This window comes from Pan paniscus, chromosome 12, assembly GCF_029289425.2.
Source record: "Pan paniscus chromosome 12, NHGRI_mPanPan1-v2.0_pri, whole genome shotgun sequence".
Taxonomy (NCBI): Eukaryota; Metazoa; Chordata; class Mammalia; order Primates; family Hominidae; genus Pan; species Pan paniscus.
In genome coordinates, this window is record NC_073261.2 from 63,844,997 (window position 1) to 63,865,805 (window position 20,809).

Below are 20,809 nucleotides of genomic sequence, written 5' to 3' on the forward strand. Positions count from 1 at the left end.
TGCTTTTCAATTTTTTTTCTTTGTTTATGGTATTCTGTAGTTCAACTACATGATGTCTAAGTGTGAATGTCCTTTTATTTATCCTTATTGGGATTGTTGGGCTTTTAAAAACTGTGGTTTGTCATTTCTAAAAAATCCTCAGCCATTACCTCTTCAGTTATTACCTTTGCCCCTCTCCTTCTCTCCTGTCTGTCTGGAACTCCAATTAGATAATTGTTATATTTTTCACAAGACTGTCTTCATGTTTTATAACCTTTCATTCATATTTTCTGTCTCTTAGGGCTACATTCTGGAAATTTTCTTGGATCTATCCATCTGAATCTATTCTCCAGTTGTGATTATTCTGCTGTTAAACCTGTCTATTGTATTTTTAATTTGAAATATTACCTGTTAAACTTCTAGTAGTTCTTTCAGGTCTTCTTCAAATCTTCTGGTCATGTTTTATGCATATTTTCATTTTTTTCTATTTCTTTTAATATATTTAATAGGCTTATTTTATGTTCTGTGTTTAGTAATTTCAATAGCTAAAGCTTTGCAGTCTGATTCTGTTATTCATGTTTATGCTGGCCTTTGCTCATGCTACATTATTGCTATGGTTTGGTTTGTCCCTGCCAAAACTCATGTTGAAATTTCATTCCCAATGTGGTAGTGTTGGGAGTGGGAGCCTAGTGGGAGGTGTTTGGGTCCTCATTAATAGATTATGGGGGTGGATTCTTCATTCATAGATTAATGCCCTCCTGCTGGGGTGAATTTTTGCTTTTGTGAGAATGAATTATTTCGGAGAGACCAGGTTGTTAATGTCTGGCTTCTTCTCTTGCCATGGGATCTCTTTGCAGGTATCCCCTCCCCTTCTGCTGTCTGCCATAGTGGAAACAGCCTGAGGCCCTTGCCAGATATAGATGTTCAAACCTGGACTTTCCAGCCACCAGAATTGTCAGCCAAATAAACTTCTTTTCTTTCTAAATCACCCAGTTTCAGGTATTCTGTTATAGCAACACAAAACTGACTAGAGCAATTATTTCCTTTTGCATTTTGTGATTTTGACCATGAGCTTGTATTTTTTTTAGAATTTATTGATGAGAAGCCATCGAGGCCTGTGTTGAAGATGGGTACTTCTAGAATAGATTTGCATTTGTTTCTGTCAGTTGCCTGGAAACTACAAAATAAGGTTTACTGTGAACTTAATTCTTGACTTGAATTTTTTGGACTCTAAAGAACAGTGCAGTCAGAGCTGCAAGACTGTGTGAGTGCTGGCTATGTTATGAGTTCTCAGGGGAGATGTTTTTTTCTCCCTCCATTTAGAGTCAAGTCTCAAGGCAGGCAATTTTCCTTACAATACTCTGGGGCTTGGGGAAAGGCAGTAAGTTAATTTGTAACCCATCCTTACACAAACAGTGTAATCTTTTGTGGACCCAGCTCTAAGCAGAAGTGGAAGGGACTACAATTAGACTCACTCTGTGTACACGTTGACCACTGTATTCACTTATTCACTCATGTGAATTTGGCAGATACTCTCAAGGCAAAAACCTCTCCAGGTTTCTGCTTATACTCAGGAGTAAGGAATACTCAGAGGTCAAGTATTAGATGCAAGTGGAAACCCAAGAAACGTCTCCAAGTGGAAACTTCTCCTGTGGAAACCTCTCCTATGGAAACCTCTCCTGTGGAAATCTCTCCTGGGTTTCCACTTGCATATAATACTTGACCTCTGAGTATTCCTTACTTCTGCCAGCATAAACATGCACTTCAAAAGATTAAAAAATACTTTGTTAATTATTTGTAGTTGTTTTCAGTGAGCTATCATTCAAGGTATGTAGTCTGTCATACTGCCAGACATGGAAGTCCCTCTGCTGCTGCCTGAGTCTTAAAAGTCAATTTCAAGGGTTTCTTCCTTGGTCCTCCCCTCTTCTCATTCTACAGGCCCTCTCCCTCTAGACAGTTTTACTCATTCCCACTACTTTGGTGCTCCTTACCAATTAGTCCTTGACCTATACCTCTGTGTGTTTTCTATAGCTGTTGAAACAACTTTATCACAAATCTGGTGGTTAAAAAATACCATGTACTATCTTATAGTTCTAAAGGCCAGAAGTCTGAAGTCAGTTCCAACAGGCTAAAGTCAATGTATCAGCAGGGCTGGTTTCTCCTGGAGGCTCTAGAAGAGAATCCCTTCTCTGCCTCTTCCAGCTTCTGGGAGATTATTGCTTTCCTTGGATTGTGATTCCTTCTCACATCATTCCTTCCTCTTGCTTCCATTGTTACATCTATTACTCCCTCTTCTGTAGTCAAATCTCCCTCTGTCTCTCTTTTATGAGGACACTTGAGACTATATTTAGGGTCTACCTGGATCTCCAGGATCATCTCCCTATCTCAAGATGCCTTACTTGGCTGGGTGTGGTAGCTCATCCCTGTAATGCCAGCACCTTGGGAGGCCTAGGTGGGAGAATTGCTTGAGCTCAGGAGTTTGAGACCAGCCTGGACAACATAATGAGACCCTGTCTCTACAAAAAATAAAAAATTAGCCAGGCGTGGTGGTGCACGCCTGTAGTCCAAGCTACTCAGGAGGCTGAGGCAGGAGGATTGCTTGAGCTCAGGAAGTTGAAGCTGCATTGAGCTGTGTTTGCACCACTGCACTCCCATCTCAAAAAAAAAAAAAAAACATTCCCTAACTTAATCACATGTGTAAAGTTTCTTTTGCCATGTAAGGTAACATCCACAGGTCCCAGGGATTAGAATCTGGGTATGTTTGGGGGCCATTATTCAGCCTACTACAACCTCCAATCCTTAGCTGCAGACTCAAACTTTCAGTTTCTTTCTCAACTTTTCTCATTACCCAGGCGCTTTAAACTCACTTTTATCTAAAACTGAACTATATTCACCAGCTGTTAGTGACATCACCATCTTCCCAAGCATCCAAATGCAAAGTCAGTATATACTGCTTCTTTTTTCACCCTTTGTCTCCAAACAGTCACTGAGTCCTTATCTAATCTACCTCTAAAAGGTCTCAAATCCAGTCCTCTTCCTTATTCCCACTGCTACTGCTTTCCAGATCTTGTTATCTACTATAATTGTGACCTAACTGAATTTCTTACCTCTGTTTTTCTATGGCCATTAACCTGTTGCCTTGAGTTATCCTTTTTTTTTGAGACAGGGTCTCACTTTGTCACCCAGGCTGGAGTGCAGTGGTGCAATCTCAGGTCACTGCAGCCTCGACTTCCTGGGCTCAAGCCATCCTCCCACCTCAGCCCACCGAGTAGCTGGGACTACAGGCATGCACCACCACACCCAGCTGAAGTTTTTTTTCTTATTTTTTGCAGTGACAAGGTTTTTCCATATTGCCCAGGCTGGTCTTGAACTCCTGAGCTCAAGTGATCTGCCTGCCTTGGCCTCCCAAAGTGCTCAGATTACAGGTATGAGCCACACCCAGCTATCTTTCTACAACCCAAATGACTAAGTACTGTCTTCTTAAAACTCCCTCAATGGTTCTACCGCTGTCTACTCCATAAAATCCAAGATCATTCAAGGCCCTTTGCAATCTGGCCATAAAGTGAGAGACCAGTCTCATCTTTGCCATGCTCTACTGAGTACTGTGTGTTCTAGGCGACCAAACTTTATCGTATCCTGAACAATCCAGCCTCAGCGCTTTTACATCTCTTCAAGACGCAGCTGAATGCTTAAGTTTTCTGAGACGTGTTGGGAGACCCTGCCACACAGTTAGAATTAATGCTCTATTAACACTCGAGATATTGATTCAATCATTTACTGAGGGTCAGCTATGTCTAGGACTCTATGGTAAGCATTGGGCATGAAATGGTGAACAGGAGGCAGACAGATCTTTTCCTCACAGGGCTCATAGTCTAGAGAGGGCTCCAGACAAGTGAACAGGCTGTTATAATATCATGCAAGTGTTCTGACAGGAAAGCATAAGATGGTATAGGAAGAGACAGAGGGGCACCTAATCTAGATATGGACGATCATCAAGAAGTTGCAGCTAATCTGAAAACAGGTGGCAAATAAGAATTAAGGGAAAAGAGGGCTGGAGAGAGAATGTTCCAGGATGAGGGACAACGTGTGTAAAAACCTAGATATGAGAGAAAGCACAATGTACCCACAGAACTGAATGATCAGCAAGGCTGGAATGGAGACAGTGGGGTGGGGAATGTTGAGAGATGAGGATGGTGAGGTAAGCAGGGGGTAGAAGTGATACAGTATTTTTTGCTCCTTAGTTCAGCTAAAACCAGGTTCTTGTAACACGACCAGGAAATATTAGGAACACAGATAAACTGAAAGATGAGGAGAGGGAAATTTATTAAAAGAAAGCTCTCAGTGAAAAAAGAAGGGGGTATGCTAACTGTCTCCCACCTCACTGATTGAATACCAGGCCACCACACATGGGCTGAAGCGGCCAGGCTCCTCCCCGCTGCACAAGGTGCGAAATTCCTGTGGCTCCACCCCAGTCTCTCAGTGTGCAGGTGGGTCACCAGTCTGTTGCGGGCATGCACAGACAAAACTCTGGACAGGTTCCCTTATCTGCACAAAAGCATCTGATGTAAACACTTGTGGCGTGGGTCAGAGATTGTCCGGGGACCACCTTCCCCCGCTAACTGACCAATCCCTACCCTTATCTGCCTCCTGCAACTATCAGAAGGCCATAGTCAGAAGCTGGCCATTCTAAGTACAAAGGAGGGCCACTGAAGGGTTTTGAGGGGACGTGCCAGCCCTTGAGATAGGGTGACAAAAAGAGAACCAGATGCTGGGGAGCTGGTTCTGTTTTGGAATGTTGTACAGCAATGCACTTTGTGCCCTGCTTTCTACCCTGTTGGCTCACCTCTGATGCCAGTGCAGCGGTGGGGAACATGTCCCTGCACTCTGACACCATCACTTTTGCTTTTCTCCTCACAGCTTTCTCCAGAATTGGGAAATCCCTCAACCTGGCAAAAGTATAGCTCAAATGTGCCTCAGCTACCATTTCCTGGTGGCAGTCCTCAACCAATGGGTGCTGGGAATTGGTGAACAACACCCCAGCCCCCCAGCCTCCAGAGAAACAATTCTGAGTGACATGGATGATGATAACCAGTCTATGCCCACAGTGATTATCAGCTCAGCAATGTACCCTTTACTGGCTTTTCCTCCTTCCATATGTCACTATTCCTGCTCCCTCACTCCTGCTTCCTGGAATTACCTTCCCAGAAAAACTTCATTCAGGTAAGCCATAGTCCTAGGCTCTACTTGAGGGTAGGGGAATCCAAACTAAAGTAAGTGTCTGTAGGACTTCAAAGTAAAGATCCAAGTTAGACTTTCAGAAGAGATTTGGGGTAGAAGTATAAACTTATGTTTTCTTCCTAATGGGAGCTGACAACATAGAAGTAGATGAAATTTTCCAGTCATAGAAGAAAGGGGTCTATGAGGAACCATGAGGAACAACAACATTTCTGGCACAGGCAGAAGAAGAGTCAAGGAGACAGAAACGACAAGAGAGGTAGAAGAACAAAGAAAGTTTGCAACATGGAAAGCCAGGGAGGAGGAAGTTTCAAGAAAGAGCGGGTGAATCTATCCCAGCAGCAGCTAGGGTGGGCCTCTGTCCTCGAGCAGCACTGGAGCCAGAGCCAGTTCCCGGATCTTGCAGCCGAGGAGCCTCTCAAGCATCCACAGCCCCCACCAGTGTGGGGACGGTGGATCCTGTGGTGGACATCCCCGGGGATGTGACTGCCTGATGGTGGCAGCAACAGCAGCAACATTTGAGACCACGGAGTGGGGGTCTTTGGCAGAGACCCCAGGGCAGCTGAGGCAGCTGGGCTTCCTCCCAGCTCCATCAGCCTTTAGGTCCATGAGAATCCCTTATCCTTTACAGCCCTGCCCTGGCTCTGGGAAACTGGGGATGGCCTCTGTGAACCCCCTTTGAGAGGTGAAGCCAGCTGGACTTCTGGGTCGGGTGGCGACTTGGAGAACTTTTCTGTCTTACAAGAGGATTATAAAATGCACCAATCAGCACTCTGTAGCTAGGATTGTAAAATGCACCAGTCAGTGTTCTGTGGCTAGCTAGAGGTTTGTAAAATGGACCAATCAGTGCTCTGTAAAATGGACCAATCAGCACTCTGTAAAATGGACCAATCTGCACTCTGTAAAATGGACCAATCAGCAGGATGTGGGTGGGGACAAATAAAAGAATAACACCTGGCCACCCCAGCCAGCAGCAGCAACCTGCTTGGGTTCCCTTCCATGGTGTGGAAGCTTTGTTCTTTAGCTCTTCACAATAAATCTTGCTGGTGCTAACTCTCTGGGTCCGTGACATCTTTAAGAGCTGTAACACTCATCACAAAAGTCCGCAGCTCCATTCTTGAAGTCAGCGAGACCAAGAACCCACCAGAAGGAACCAACTCCAGACACACCCTGACGTGGGATACCCCATTTCCTGAGGCATGGAGAGGCATCACCCCAGTAAGTTGCCCATGCCCATGCCTTTTACCCCCAACCATCCTTTGCTCTAGCTTCTGGCCCCAAATTTGTCCAAGGAGCCCCCCCATTCAAATCCTTTCCCTGCTGCCACGTGGCCTTCCCTGTCCCACAGCTTGCTCTGCAAGCCTCCAATGTCTGAAGATCTTCCAGTGTCACTCATGGCCCCTTTAGTCTCAGCCCAGCCATAAACTTCAATGCAAAGGATAAGTCTAGATTGATTTCACAGTTCTTTTAACAAGTGGACTTAAAAGCTAGTGGCAATACATTCCTTCTCCTCAGAGTTGAAGGCAAGTTCTCCCTGAAGCCTGGGTGACACATGTCCTTTTCCTAAGACTGGGGAAGAGAATTGGGAGTGGCAGCCAGTTCAGCAGGAAATTTGTTAGCAGGGGAAGAAACTCAGATGGGAGTGAGGAACTTCACAGGAAAAGTCTGGAGGAGCATCCAAGGATGATCAACATTTATTTTATGTGTGGGAAGCAATGAGACTTTACTGTTATTGACCCTTTACAATATCCCCTGTAAATGTATGTTTAGGGTTTTCTTCTGAAAAAGAAAGAAATTGTTACTCAGCCAGTAAATGATACTTAAAGAGAGAAAGAGGGGGAAAAAAGGAAGGAAGGGAGAGAGAAAGTGGGAGTAGATGAAAGTGAGGGAGAGAAAAAGAAAACGAAAGGAATTGTTATTCAGCCAGTAAAAGATACTTAAAAAGAGAGAAAGAAGGGGGGAAAAGAGGGAGGGTGGGTGAGTGTTGCGGGAAGACAGGGACCCCAAATGGAGGGACCAGTTGAAGCCATGGCAGAAGAACGTAGATTGTGAAGATTTCATGGACATTTATTAGTTCCTCAAATTAATACTTTTATAATTTCTTATGCCTGTCTTTACTGCAATCTCTAAACATAAATTGTACAGATTTCATGGACACTTATGACTTCCCCAATCAATACCCTTGTGATTTCCTATGCCTGTCTTTACTTTAATCTCCTAATCCTGTCAGCTGAGGAGGATGTATGTCACCTCAGGACCCTGTAATAATTGCATTAATGCACAAATTGTACAGCATGTATGTTTGAGCAGTATGAAATCTGGGCACCTTGAAAAAAGAACAGGATAATAGCAATTGTTCAGGGAATAAGAGAGATAACCTTAAACTCTGACCGCCGGTGAGCCGGGTGCAACAGAGCCATATTTCTCTCCTTTCAAAGGCAAATGGGAGAAATATCACTGAATTCTTTTTCTCAGCATGGAACATCCCTGGGAAAGAGAATACACGCCTGGGGGTGGGTCTCTAAACTGGCTCCCTTGGGCGTGGCCGTCTTTTATGGTCAAGGCTGTAGGGGTGAAATAGACCCCAGTCTCCCATAGCGCTCCCAGGCTTATTAGGAAGAGGAAATTCCCACCTAATAATTTTGGTCAGACTGGTTGCTCTCAAAATCCTGTTTCCTGATAAGATGTTATCAATGACAATGGTGCCCGAAACTTCATTAGCAATTTTAATTTCGCCCTGGTCCTGTGGTCCTGTAATCTCACCCTGCCTCCACTTGCCTTGTGATATTCTATTACCTTGTAAAGTACTTGATGTCTGTGACCCATATCTATTCGCACACTCCCTCCCCTTTTGAAAATCCCTAATAAAAACTTGCTGGTTTTGTGGCTTGGAGGGCATTACGGAACCTACCGACATGTGATGTCTCCCCAAGACACCCAGCTTTAAAATTTCTCTCTTTTGTACTCTGTCCCTTTATTTATCAAACCGGCCGACGCTTAGGGAAAATAGAAAAGAACCTATGTGACTATCGGGGCAGGTTCCCCGATAGGTGAGAAGGAGGAAGGGAGGAAAAAAAGAGAAAGAAGCTGGGAATGGTTGCTCAAGCCTGTAATCCCAGCATTTTGGGAGGTCAAGGCGGATTGCTTGAGTTCAGGAGTTCTAGACCAGCCTGGGCAACATCGTGAGACCCTGTCTCTATTAAAAATACAAAAGTTAGCCATGCATGATGGTGCACACCTGTAGTCCCAGCTACTTGGGGGCTGAGGCCGAGGTGGGAGGATCACTTGAGCCCAGGAAGCAGAGGTTGACATTGTACCACTGCACTCCAGCCTGGGTGACAGAGTGAGACCCCCTGTCTCAAAAAAAAAAGAGAGAGAAAGGAAGGGAGGGAATGATTGATAGTGTCAAATGTTACTGAAAAGTAAAAGAAAGTATAAAGAAGTAGGCATCAGATGTAGCATATAAAGGTAGTTTATGACTTGGAGAAAAGGACTGTAAAAGAATGAAGTACCTTTCGGCCAGAACCGCCATCTTCCAGTAATTTGCCAAAATGACAAACACAAAGGGAAAGAGGAGAGGTACCCAATATATGTTCTCTAGGCCTTTTAGAAAACATGGAGTTGTTCTTTGGCCACGTATATGCGAATCTATAAGAAAGGTGATATTGTAGACATCAAGGGAATGGGTACTGTTCAAAAAGGAATGCCCCACAAGTGTTACCATGGCAAAACTGGAAGAGTCTACAATGTTACCCATTGTTGACTGTTGGCATTGTTGTAAACAAACAAGTTAAGGGCAAGATTCTTGCCAAGAGAATTAATGTACGTATTGAGTATATTAAGCACTCTAAGAGCCGAGATAGCTTCCTGAAACGCATGAAGGAAAATGATCAGAAAAAGAAAGAAGCCAAAGAGAAAGGTACCTGGGTTCAACTAAAGCACCAGCCTGCTCCACCCAGAGAAGCACACTTTGTGAGAACCAATGGGAAGGAGCCTGAGCTGCTGGAATCTATTCCCTATGAATTCATGGCATAATAGGTGTTAAAAAGGAAAATAAAGGACCTCTGGACTGTTAAAAAAAAAAAAAAAAAAGAATGAAGTAGCAAAAACTAGGTTACAGTGAGTTGAGTGTTTAGTGGGAAAAGAGATATAAAGACAGTGAGTGACTATGGGAAACACTTTTAGGAAGCTTGGTTTTAAGAGGTAAAAGAAAGATAAAGAGATAGCTGGTTGAATGAGGTGTGTGTATGTATGTGTATATGTGTGTGTGTGTGTGTGTGTGTGTGTGTAAAAGTGGGAGAGGCTTGAGCCTTTTCTGACCATTTAGGCTCATAAACACCAGTAGACAGAGAAAGAGGTTGAAGGTAGGGGAGAGTGAGGAACAATAACGATTTCCTGGAAAAGGCAGGAAAGGATGGATTCCAGGTAGATTAGATTGAGTCTGAAGAAGGGACATGCCTTCCACTGAAACAATAAAGTGGTTACTTACTTATTTTCAAGATGAGTAGGTGGTTAATTCCAAAGCATTACTGTGATACATGAAAGGAAATGCTGGGAAAGGAAGTGTGGTCCCTTTAAATGATACGGAAGGGAGGAGTGCATGATCCCTGGCTAGGGCTTTACCCCATGGCCTCTGCCCATGGACCTAGGTGAGGACAGGCATTTTTGTTTTCCTGCCCAAATGTTGCATTTCCCAAGACCACCCTGGCCTGCCACGCTCCCATCCTGTGCCTATAAAAACCCCAGACCCTAGCAGGCAGACATCCAGGCAGCTGGACAACAAGAGGAGTGCATCAGCAGAAGAACACATGGGCAGCTGGACGTAGAGAGGAATGCACCGACAAGTACCAGCACGCCGGCAGGCCACCAACCACTGCAGCAGGCCACAGACCACTCCTGCAGAATGACACGGAGTTTGGCTGGGGCAGTCTGAGGAGAGCCCAGGCTGCTGAGTTCCAGGGGAAAACCATCTCCCTTCCGGCTCCCCCATCTGCTGAGAGCTACTTCAACGCAATAAAACTTTGCACTCATTCTCTGAGCCTATGTGTGATCCGATTCTTCCGGTACACCAACCCAAGAACCCCAGGATACAGAAAGCCCTCTGCCCTTGTGATAAGGCAGGGGTTTAATTAAACTAACACAAGCGGCCTATGGATGGCTAAACTAAAAGAGCACCGTGTAACACACGCCCATTGGGGCTTCAGGAGCTGTAAACATTCACCCCTAGACACTGCCATGGGGCTCCCTGCCCGTCTGTAGACTCCCCTACAGGCTTGTGCAGCGGGGCACTGAAGAAGCAAGTCACACCCTCATCTCACGCCCTGCGAGGGGGACAAGGGAACTTTTCCCGCTTCAACTGTATGCTTATACTTACCTTGCTCTAAATTGTCTTTATCTGTTAGAATTTAATGGTATTTAAACATTGGTAATAGTTGATAACAAGTATAATATGTTCATCAACTAATGTACTTGATGTTGCCAACATATGAAAATTGGAGTCCTTCAAATGTCATATGAGTATTTGCTTCATGGTCTGAAAAACATGTTTCTCAGGTAGGGAGATAAAGGGAAACATTATTACATTTCAGCCTGGTAATGTGGCATTACATGACCTCGTCTGCCTTTTTAGGGGAAGTCAGTAAATTGTTTTACTTCTTCGTGATCTGTTTCTCATTTATAAACTGGGGCTAATATGATGGGTACCTAAGCTCTAATTTATTCCTAGATATTGGTCACAAGCTAAGCTTCCATAAGTTAAACCTTTATTATCTCTAAGGTTATTAGTGAAGATAGTATTCCTGGAGACCCGTTTTACACTATAAAATACCAAAATCAATCATGCAAAAACAAAGATATGCTTTTACAATGATTTTCTAAGTTTAAAAAGAAAAAGTCAACGTTGTACATGATCTTTTGGAAGATACTTCTTTATCAACTAACTGGCTGACGCTTTCAAAAACACAAATCCAAAGAAATTCCAACTAACGATATTTTATTTTTCGGATAAATCTCCCCAGAGCAAGTAAATGCTTCAGTGCTCTAAGGGCTTTCAAACTGTGATCAAAATTAGGGCCATCTGTCCAAAATTTCTATCCATAAATTCAGTGGGTAGACATTTCTTTGAATGTTCAAGTTTTCCATGTTGCTGTGTCCTCTTCCTTTTCTCCTTCTGTCACTACTCCTCATCCTCTTCCCATCTCTGCACCCAATTTTATTATTACTGAATACTCATAGCATACAATAGCCTTCATCTTTAGCAGACTTTGTGGGCAAATTATTTGATGCCACTCTGTTGGTTCTTATGGCTTCTTCCCTGAACAGCTAATGTTTTGCCATCTTCCAGAAGTGCTCTAAAAAGCTTTTGCTTGCAGTAAAAATTTCCGCCTTTGATGTCTTGGGGCAGCTCTTTGAAAGATAGATACAGATAGACAATGGCTTTGCAAGAGTGTTGCCTAATTCAAGTGCATATAGGTTTGCTTCATCTACAGCTGCATCCATAAAATCAAGTTTTTCCACTTTACTCCTAGAGCCAATCAACATAAGAGCAGCTTTATTTTTCCTGTCACCTAAAGTGAGAGTCATAAGCAAGCACCGTGGTGAGATTTAGCCAAAACTGGGAGGATCATATTTGCAATAAAAAAGGTCATAAAAGTAGGGGTCTAAATTGGAGCCATTGTGAGTGAAGAGCCATCTGTACCCTCCTATCAGTGTTTATGGTAATGATTTAGAGCATGAAGTGCTTTAAAAACTGCAAAACATTATACAAAAGGGAGGAATTATTGTAATCCAAACCCATATAATACACACAAACCAAACAGCACTAATGCTTTCCTCATACAAATCTGTGTGGTTAAAATTGGAAGCACTTCTTTTCCCTAAAAATCATAGGCTTCTTGCTGAGTTAAAGAAGCATTTTGGTCATCACAGAAGAGTAACACAAAGTGAACAATCCACCCCATGACTAGGAATGAAGCCACTCTTTCTCCAGCCTCCTCTTTTGCCCCCTCCATCCTTATACATTATGTACTGCCGGCCTCCCCGGCATCTTGCAGGGATCACTGTCTGCCACTCGGGATGACATCTCTCGCCTTAGAGTTTTCAGACTGGAAAAATCCTGACAGCACTGTACCATTCAAACCTGAACCCGTCTCTCACCCCAGTGGCAGACTGTTAAATAAAAAACTCTGTCCTTCCCCAAAGCTTTTAAAGGATCAATGTGTCCTTTATTTAAGTACAAAGCAAAGTAAGGAATACCCAACTAACTTGCTATAAGCAAAGAAATTTGAAATTCTAGTCACATCCTGAAAAAAGTTAAGAGAGCTTTTTTCCACAGGAGCCTCCTACTAATGCCTTGTGTGACTTTCCAAAACGCTCAGGCAGAAGAATGCTTCAGAAATTCAATCTGGGATTTGCTGCCCCACCTACTCCTATAGGGCCAAAATGCCAAATAAGCTCTGAGAAATGAAGCCTCAAAACAATTGCCAAGCCATTTTTCATTCCCTTAAATTTCCAAAGATTAACATAAGATGGAAATGTTGGGTACATTTGCATGTGTTAACTAAATAATGTTTATTAAATGCCAACCACATCTACACAGGTTGTCCCCTTCTTCTCTTAGCTGACTACAATTTGCTTCTATTATAGTATTTCTTATAACAGTAGAAAAATGACTACAATAACAACTACAGGAACTTTTACTACAATAACAGTAACCAGTAGCCTTCATAGTTCACCATGACAGCTAAAATAAGGATAAATAGAAAAGAGTTCAGTGAAATATTTCCATTGTGCTGTACCATGATTCATATCCATGCTTATTTCCATCATTAGCTACTTAAAAAATGGTTTATAGATCTTTTGAGTTTCCACCTAAGACAAAACTAGAGGAAATGGACCTTTGGACCTGACTTTGGTGTGATACTTTCTTCATAGCTTACAGAACATCTTTGTGTTCATAATTTCCTTTCATCTGCTCAGTAGGTATTATTTTCGATTGAGAAATTGAGTCTGAATTCAAGTAACTCAGCTAGGAAGTAGTGACGTTTAAAATCAGGCTGTCCAACTCTTTTCACTATCCCGTGTTTGCCTAGGTAGATGAATATAAAGACGATATGACATAAGGAATGTTAATATGAGAAACATTCAAATATAAAGAATATAGAAAGATTAAAAAGAGGATTAGATAGAATACATTAAAAGACAGTCTTGATTTTTTAGAATATACACACACTCAAATATATATATGTGTAATATACATCACTATAATTTTTCAAACTTATAATCTATAGATTTTTCTTCTATTTCTCTTCTAACAAGGCTGATAGTGTTCATAAATTAAAAACTAAACAAAACCCATTGAAACGAATGTGTGCGTCTGTTGATTCATTTATGGTGGTGTTGACACTGGAGCTGCTTGTCGGCTATCTTCTCACACATAATAATTATTATTTACTGATGGCAAAGCTCTGTGGATGTGACCAAAGTGCCAGTGACATAAAGAAAAGCCTGTTTAAATGATCTGCAAAGCAGGGCCACAGCTGTAACTTTGCCCTGGCAGAGCCTGTCAAGTAAATAGCATGATCTTTTCAAACACAGCCATATTATTTTCTTCCTGGCATTTGTAATTTGTTAAAACTCTCAGTGTGCATGCCTTTCTTCCTAATAACAATGGCAAATGGCCAATCTCTGTACTTATCTCTTGCACACACATTACTTCTATATATATTTATCTAGTTTTTATATTTGAAGGAGTTGCATATGTATACAGAAGAATGCACCTAACTACAAATTTTAAACGACATTCTGTGACTGTGATGGTATGATATAATCTATAGCTCAGTGATAAAACATTCAAAAATGCCAAATAAAACAACTTTGTTTAGAGATGATATAAAAGTAGCCTAACATCAACTGCTGGCTTTAGAAGAAAAACCCAGTACCATGATGTTTCAAAACTGCTGATATTTGGTTTTGTAAGACATACTACATCTGGTATTTATAGGCTTAGTCTTATTGCCAGAGCCCCAAGAGCATCTACTGGGATCCCAGCCATTGTCTACCAACTTATTTGTGCCTTGGTAGACGTATGAATATCCAATAGTTTTTTTAATTTAGATTAATTGGATTTTCAGTAACTTTTATTTTATTCATAACTTAAAGCTTAGATACTAAAACAAGAACTGACATCACTGCCAACAAAATTTATCTTTAATGCAAACCCCTTTAGGCATGACTTTTTCCCCCATACAATTATACAGTCTCAGGGTTTGAAGAAAGCTTGAAGATTATTGAAACCAGCCACTCTTTCCAGACAATTTAGTGCAATAAATTCTGTTAAGAGTCAAAGCTCTGGAAACAGACTGCACGGGCCTGAACTCAGGTTTTCATACTTATCCGCGATGTTATACCAGACAACTCTTTTTGTCAAACATTCTGCTTCATTTGATAAATGGGATGAAATAATGTCCCTCATTGGATTGCCATGATTAAATGAGACAGTGCATGGTTCAGAAATATGAGCTCGTGGCTGGGCATGGTGGCTCACATCTGTAATCCTAATGCTTTGGGAGGAAGAGGTGGGAGGATTATTTGAGGCCAGGAGTTTGAAACCAGCCTGGACAATATAGCAAGACTCGTCTCTACAATAAAAACTTAAAAAAAAAAAAATAGCCAGGCATGGAGGTGCATGCCTGTAATCCTAGTTACACGAGGGTGAGGCAGGAAGATTGCTTGAGCCCAGAAGGTCAGGGCTACAGTGAGCCATGATCACACCACTGTACTCCAGCCTGGGTGACAGAGCAAGACCCTGTCTCAAAACAAACAAACAAAGAACAATGAGCTCTTTAGTTCCTAAAGCCTTAGAGGATTCTACAGCATTCCTACCACATGGTTACTTAGCCTTTAGCTGAAAACCTCTAGTGACAAAGAACTGTCCACCTCTTAAGGCACCCCATCACAGTTTTGAATTACTCTGACTCTTAAAGTTCTGCCAGAGTTTATATCTCTCTTCCTCTTGCCTGTCTGTTGACACTGGTTCCCGGGGCCTTGGGGTTGGCGGGTTGGGGTGGGGGGGTGGGGGAGGGTGTAGATAATCCCTGTTTCAAATAACAATTCTTCTTTTAAATAGTTGAAGGCAAACTAATTCGACTCTTTTTTTCCCTCCTGTGAGTCTTTTTTCCCCCAAGTGAAATATTCCCAAATCTTTTCTTCATGTACCATGGTTTTTAAAGTCCCCTCATTGCCACCACAGTTATTTTCCTGCAAATCTCTTTTAGTTATTTCCTCACAACATGTGGAATAAGTGTGATACATGTAGCTGTGAAACAGCCTAGGAAGCTACTAAAAAGTTAAAAGCACATGAAATTCAACTCTAGATAATGAGTTTTTATATCTTCATTTCCAATCTTTATACCTTTTATTTTTTTTTTTCTTGCCTGGTTCAGTACTGAGTAAAAGAAAGGAGCAGTAGTAGACAGCCTTGTCTTCTTGATTTTAAAAAGAATGCTTCTAACATTGAATTTTGTGTCAGCAAGCTCTACTTTATGTCAAGCAAATTCTAGCTAAACTTGGACTATGTCCATTGGAAATGGAGGTGTGGTTTTAAGAGCACAAAAGTTTCCTGAGAAATGTTTAACTTTAATGCCTGTGATATTTGTATCAGACAACCTCAAGCAAATTTAGGAGTCTAAATAAAAATGAACAGTTGAAGCTGTACTTTTTATCTGCCTTGATCACTAAGAAAATTTGTCTCAGCCATATCTTGAGGATGAGGGACTATTTTTATTACACAGACTCTCTGCCCAACAATTGTTCAAATATTAACCAATAAAATAAATAATCTCAAGCATATCTAAATCAAACATACTGTGAAGCCTGGTCCCTTTGACAGTACTGTAGGACTGTAGCCTCTCTGGTTCTGGAACTTAACCTTTATTAATGTTGCCCAAAATCCCAGTAGTTTTTCAGCAGCCAAAGCACACTGAAGCTGGCAACCTCAAAACTCTTCCATCTAGAGGTTATCTAACTGGTATCCTGAACCTAAGAGCTGGTCTTTAATCTATTTATATTAAATATTATATTATAGAAGATATAGAATTTGAGGATGTCTATGACATAAAAACAATTTTCTCAATTTTATCAATATTTGGCAATAAGAATATGTTATTTTTATAATCAAAATTGTTTTTTAAATGTGTTCTTGTTAGAAGTAGCCATTGTTCAGCCGGGCACGGTGGCTCACGCCTGTAATCCCAGCACTTTGGGAGGCCGAGGCAGGCGGATCACGAGGTCAGGAGATCAAGACCATCCTGGTTAACATGGTGAACCCCATCTCTACCAAAAATACAAAAAATTAGCCAGGCGTGGTGGCAGGTGCCTGTAGTTCCAGCTACTGGGGAGGCTGAGGCAGGAGAATGGCATGAACCCGGCAGGTGGAGCTTGCAGTGAGCCGAGATCTTGCCACTGCACTCCAGCCTGGCCCAAAGAGTGAGACTCCGTCTCAACAACAACAAAAAAAGAAGTAGCCATTGTTCCAGCTTGTAAGCGCCTATTAAATAATATGCTTTCCATTAGTGAATTTGATAAGCGCCTGTTTTCAACAAAGGTGATAACAGTGTTTAATAGAACAGGGTCAAGGCAAGAACCTTATATTTAAAACAACAACAACAAAATCCTCCCTACAGGCTGAAGCAATTCATTAATTAGTATCCTTTGGGTATGTTCACTTAACAAGTTTCTAATTAACTGATTTATTAAATATATTCACATTTAATGAAAATTTTTGAATTTTGTCCATAAGATATTGCACGTCTTAGTGAAATACTTTGCTGAAGCCCAGATGCACATTTTTTTTCACATTTCCTGGATAGATTAGTCCCTTCTGATTGCAAGGAAGAGAGGTTCATTCAGGTCACCTCAAGAAATGGGCTTTTTTCATAAGATTACACGTACTATACCTAGAATTAAATAGCTCCCAGGAGCCAAGGCAGTTCTGGACAAAATCTACTCTGCATCTCTGGTTTATTGCCTACATGGTACCTCCTTCAAGTATCTGCTTCTGTTTTAGGATCTTATTTTGTTATTTTGTTGTTTTTGTTACTGACTCACCAGTCCCTCCTACACTGCCCTATTCCAAATCACAGAGAGAGCTAATCTGACTGGCCACTGCTGTGCAGGGAATATCCCAACTCTACTTCCATGAACAGAGGGCTGTGGATGAGGCATTTTCATCTGGAAAGAAACACTGGGTATGATAGGCATTATCTGGTAATTCTAGCAAAGAAAAAAGTGAGGTTAGAATGATATAATTTGCTCGTAGTAAACACAGTCTGCCTAATAATCACCAATTTTGCTTCTAAATATACTCATGGATCAAAGCATGGGGAGAAAAAAGGAAATAGATTTTAAAGGCTGGGTGCAGTGGCTCACGCCTATAATCCCAACACTTTGGGACATCAAGGTGGGCAGATCTCTTTTGAGGCCAGCCAGGAGTTTGAGCCTGGGCAACATGGTGAAACACCATCTCTCCAAAAAAAAAAAAAAAAAAAAAAAAAACTTAGCCAGGTGTGGTACCGTGTGCCTGTAGTCCCAGCTATTTGGGGGGCTGAGGTGGGAGGATGGCTTGAGCCCAGGAAGTGGAGGTTGCAGTGAGCCAAGATTGCACCACTACACTCCAACCTAGGCAACAGAGCCAGACTCTGTCTCAAAAAGAAAAAGAAAAAATACATTTTAAAACCATAAGAGACATACATAATACAAATGTAAAGAAGTCTACTTTTAGATGTAACTGGAGTTTCAGAAATGAAGAGAGAGAAAAAGAGAAAATGGGAGAAGAAGCAATATTTGAATAGACAATCGCCAAGATTTTCCAAAATTCCAAAATATATGAAGCCACAAGAAGTGCTATGTACCTCAAGAAATTTGCATTTAAAAAAATTAAAATTCACACCTTAGGCATATCACAGTCAAACACTTTAAACCAAAGACAAAGTAAAATTTTCAAAGTAGCCAGAGGGAAGGACACATTACCTTCAAAGAAAAAAGAATAAGACTGACAACTGACTTTTCATATATGTCATCTTTAAAGAGGTGAAAGGAAATAATTGTCCTCCTAGGATTCGATACCCAGTGAAACAGCTTTCAAAAATAAACAGCTTTCAAAAACAAAAGCAAAATAAAGATATTTCAGACCAATAACAACAACAGTAAAACCCCAAACAAACCCAAGAGGGTCTATTGTTAGTAGACTGATACTGAAACAAAGAGATATAATCCCAGAGAGAAGCACAGAGGTGCAGGAAGGAATAAAGAACAACAGAAAGTATAAAGATCTGGATAAATCTAATGAATACTAACTATGTAAAACAATAATAATAACAACATATTGTGGGGTTTCAACTGCATGCAGAATTAAAATATGTGACAACATTAACACTAACAGGCAGAACAGGGGCAAGCAGAGTCCTTACATTGTCTTGGAAGTAGCATAAGATTAGTCTGTATTAGATTCAAGGAGGCATTTTATCTCCAGAATAACTACAAAAAGAATAACACAATAATGTATAATTCACAAGCCAACAGAATGGGGTATAAGATAATTAAAAATAAATCCTAAGAAAGCAAGAAAGGGGAGCCAAGAAAGGAGAGCAAAGGGAATATAGAAAAAGTAGGACAAATAGAAAACTAGTAGCAAAATAATAGACTTAAACCCTGCAATTTCAATAATTATTAAAAATGTAAATGGACTAAAATATCCAATTAAAAGACAAAGATTTTTCAGAATAATTGGAAAAAAAGCTATTTGACACTTATAAGATACACATCTTAAGAACACACAGAATTTGAAAGTAAAAAGATGGGAATATATATATATACTATCAATATTTATTAAAGCTAAAAACCAGAGCACACTTTAAAGTATTTCTAGAGATAAAGCAGTGTATTTCATAATTATAAAAGGGTCAATTCACTAGGAAGATATGACAATTCTAAATTTCCGAGCTCCTAATAACATAATTTCAAAATATCATAAAGAACTAAAAAAAGAAATGAACAAATTAACAATCAGAATGGAAGATTTTAACACATCTCTGACATCTTTGACAACAAGTAGACAAAAAAAAATCAGGCCATAGATGATTTGAACAACATAACATGCATCGCCCATTGAACTTACATAGAAATTACACCCAAAAAATGAAGAAAACACATTCTTTTCAAGTGTACCTGGACATTTATCAAAATTGATCAAATGCTGGGCCAACAAAAAGTTTCAACAAATATCAAAGGATTGAAATAATGCAGAGTATGTTATCCAACCATAATGGAGTTAAGTTAGAAATCAATTACAAAAAAGATAACTAGAAATTTCCTAGTGTTTGGAAATAAAAACAATACATTTCCAAATAATCTGTGAGTCAAAGAAGATATCTCAATAGAAATTGAAACATATTTTAAACAAAATGATAATGAAAATACTACATATTAAAATGTATGGAGTGTAAGAACAAGCCAAACTTAAAGGAAAATTTATAATCTTTAATGCATATATTTAAAAAAGAAAATCTAAAAACTAATGATTCATAATATCTACCTAAAAAGCCATATCCAGCCAGGCACAGTGGCTCACTCCTGTAATCCCAGCACTTTGGGAGGCCAAAGCAGGCAGATCGCTTGAGCTCAGGAGTTTGAGATTAGCCTGGCCAACATGGTGAAACACTGTCTCTACAAGAAATAGAAAAATTAGGCAAGCATGGAAGCACATGGCTGTAGCCCCAGCTACTTGGGGGGCTGAGGCAGGAGGATCACTTGAACCTGGGAGATCAAGGTTGTGGTTAGCTGAGATTGAGCAACTGCACTCCAGCCCAGGTGACAAAGTGAGACCCCGTCTCAAAAATAAAATAAAATAAAATAAAATATAAAAAGTCATATCCAAAGGTGGGGGGGACAGAAAATTAAACCCACAGAAGGCAAGAATAAGGAAATAATAAAGATTAGAAAAGAAAATAGATGTTCCAAGATGGCTGAATAGGAACAGCTCCAGTCTATAGCTCCCAGAGTGAGCGATGCAGAAGATGGTGATTTCTGCATTTCCAACTGAGGTACCAGGTTCATCTCACTGGGGCTTATTGGACAATGGGTACAGTGCACAGAGTGTGAGCTGAAGCAGGGCAGGGCATTGCCTCACCCGGGAAGCACAAGGGGTCGCGGAATTCCCTTCCCAGCGAAGGGAAGCCATGACAGACAGTACCGGGAAAATCGGGTCACTCCCACCCTAATACTGCGCTTTTCCAACGGTCTTAGCAAATGGCACAACAGGAGATTATATCCCATGCTTGGCTCCGAGGGTCCAATGCCCATGGAGCCTCACTCACTGCTAGCACAGCAGTCTGAAATCCAACCGAAGGTGGCAGCAAGGCTGGGGAGGGGCATCCGCCATAGCTGAGGCTTGAGTAGGTAAACAAAGCAGCCAGGAAGCTCGAACTGGGTGGAGCCCACCACAGCTCAAGGAGGCCTGCCTCCCTTTGCAGACTCCAACTCTGGGGGCAGGGAATAGCTGAACAAAAGGCAGCAGAAACTTCTGCAGACTTAAACGTCC

The 20,809-nt window shown here is 41.2% G+C and overlaps 1 protein-coding gene and 1 long non-coding RNA gene across 8 annotated transcripts in view; one reads left to right on the forward strand and one right to left on the reverse strand.

The window, feature by feature from the left end:
* Positions 1-6,265, forward strand: part of LOC117979163 (uncharacterized) — a 125,645-nt gene extending 119,380 nt beyond the window's left edge. For 2 of the 7 annotated variants that reach the window (XR_008624450.1, XR_010109269.1), the window contains one exon: positions 4,897-6,265. Coding sequence is in view for 2 of the 7 variants with exons in the window: in XM_055108347.1 (XP_054964322.1) it covers positions 3,312-3,404; positions 4,376-4,466; positions 4,897-5,199; positions 5,436-5,700 (752 nt within the window). In the remaining 5 variants the exon portion in view is untranslated. Of the gene's footprint in view, positions 1-836; positions 1,558-3,311; positions 3,405-4,375; positions 4,467-4,896 lie in introns of those variants that run through there. The other 5 variants (XM_055108347.1, XM_055108348.2, XR_008624451.1 and 2 more) reach the window with 5 other exon arrangements.
* The window catches only part of LOC117979162 (uncharacterized), an 82,051-nt gene that overhangs the window by 16,830 nt on the left and 44,412 nt on the right, over positions 1-20,809 (reverse strand). The gene's annotated exons all lie outside the window — the stretch shown is intronic.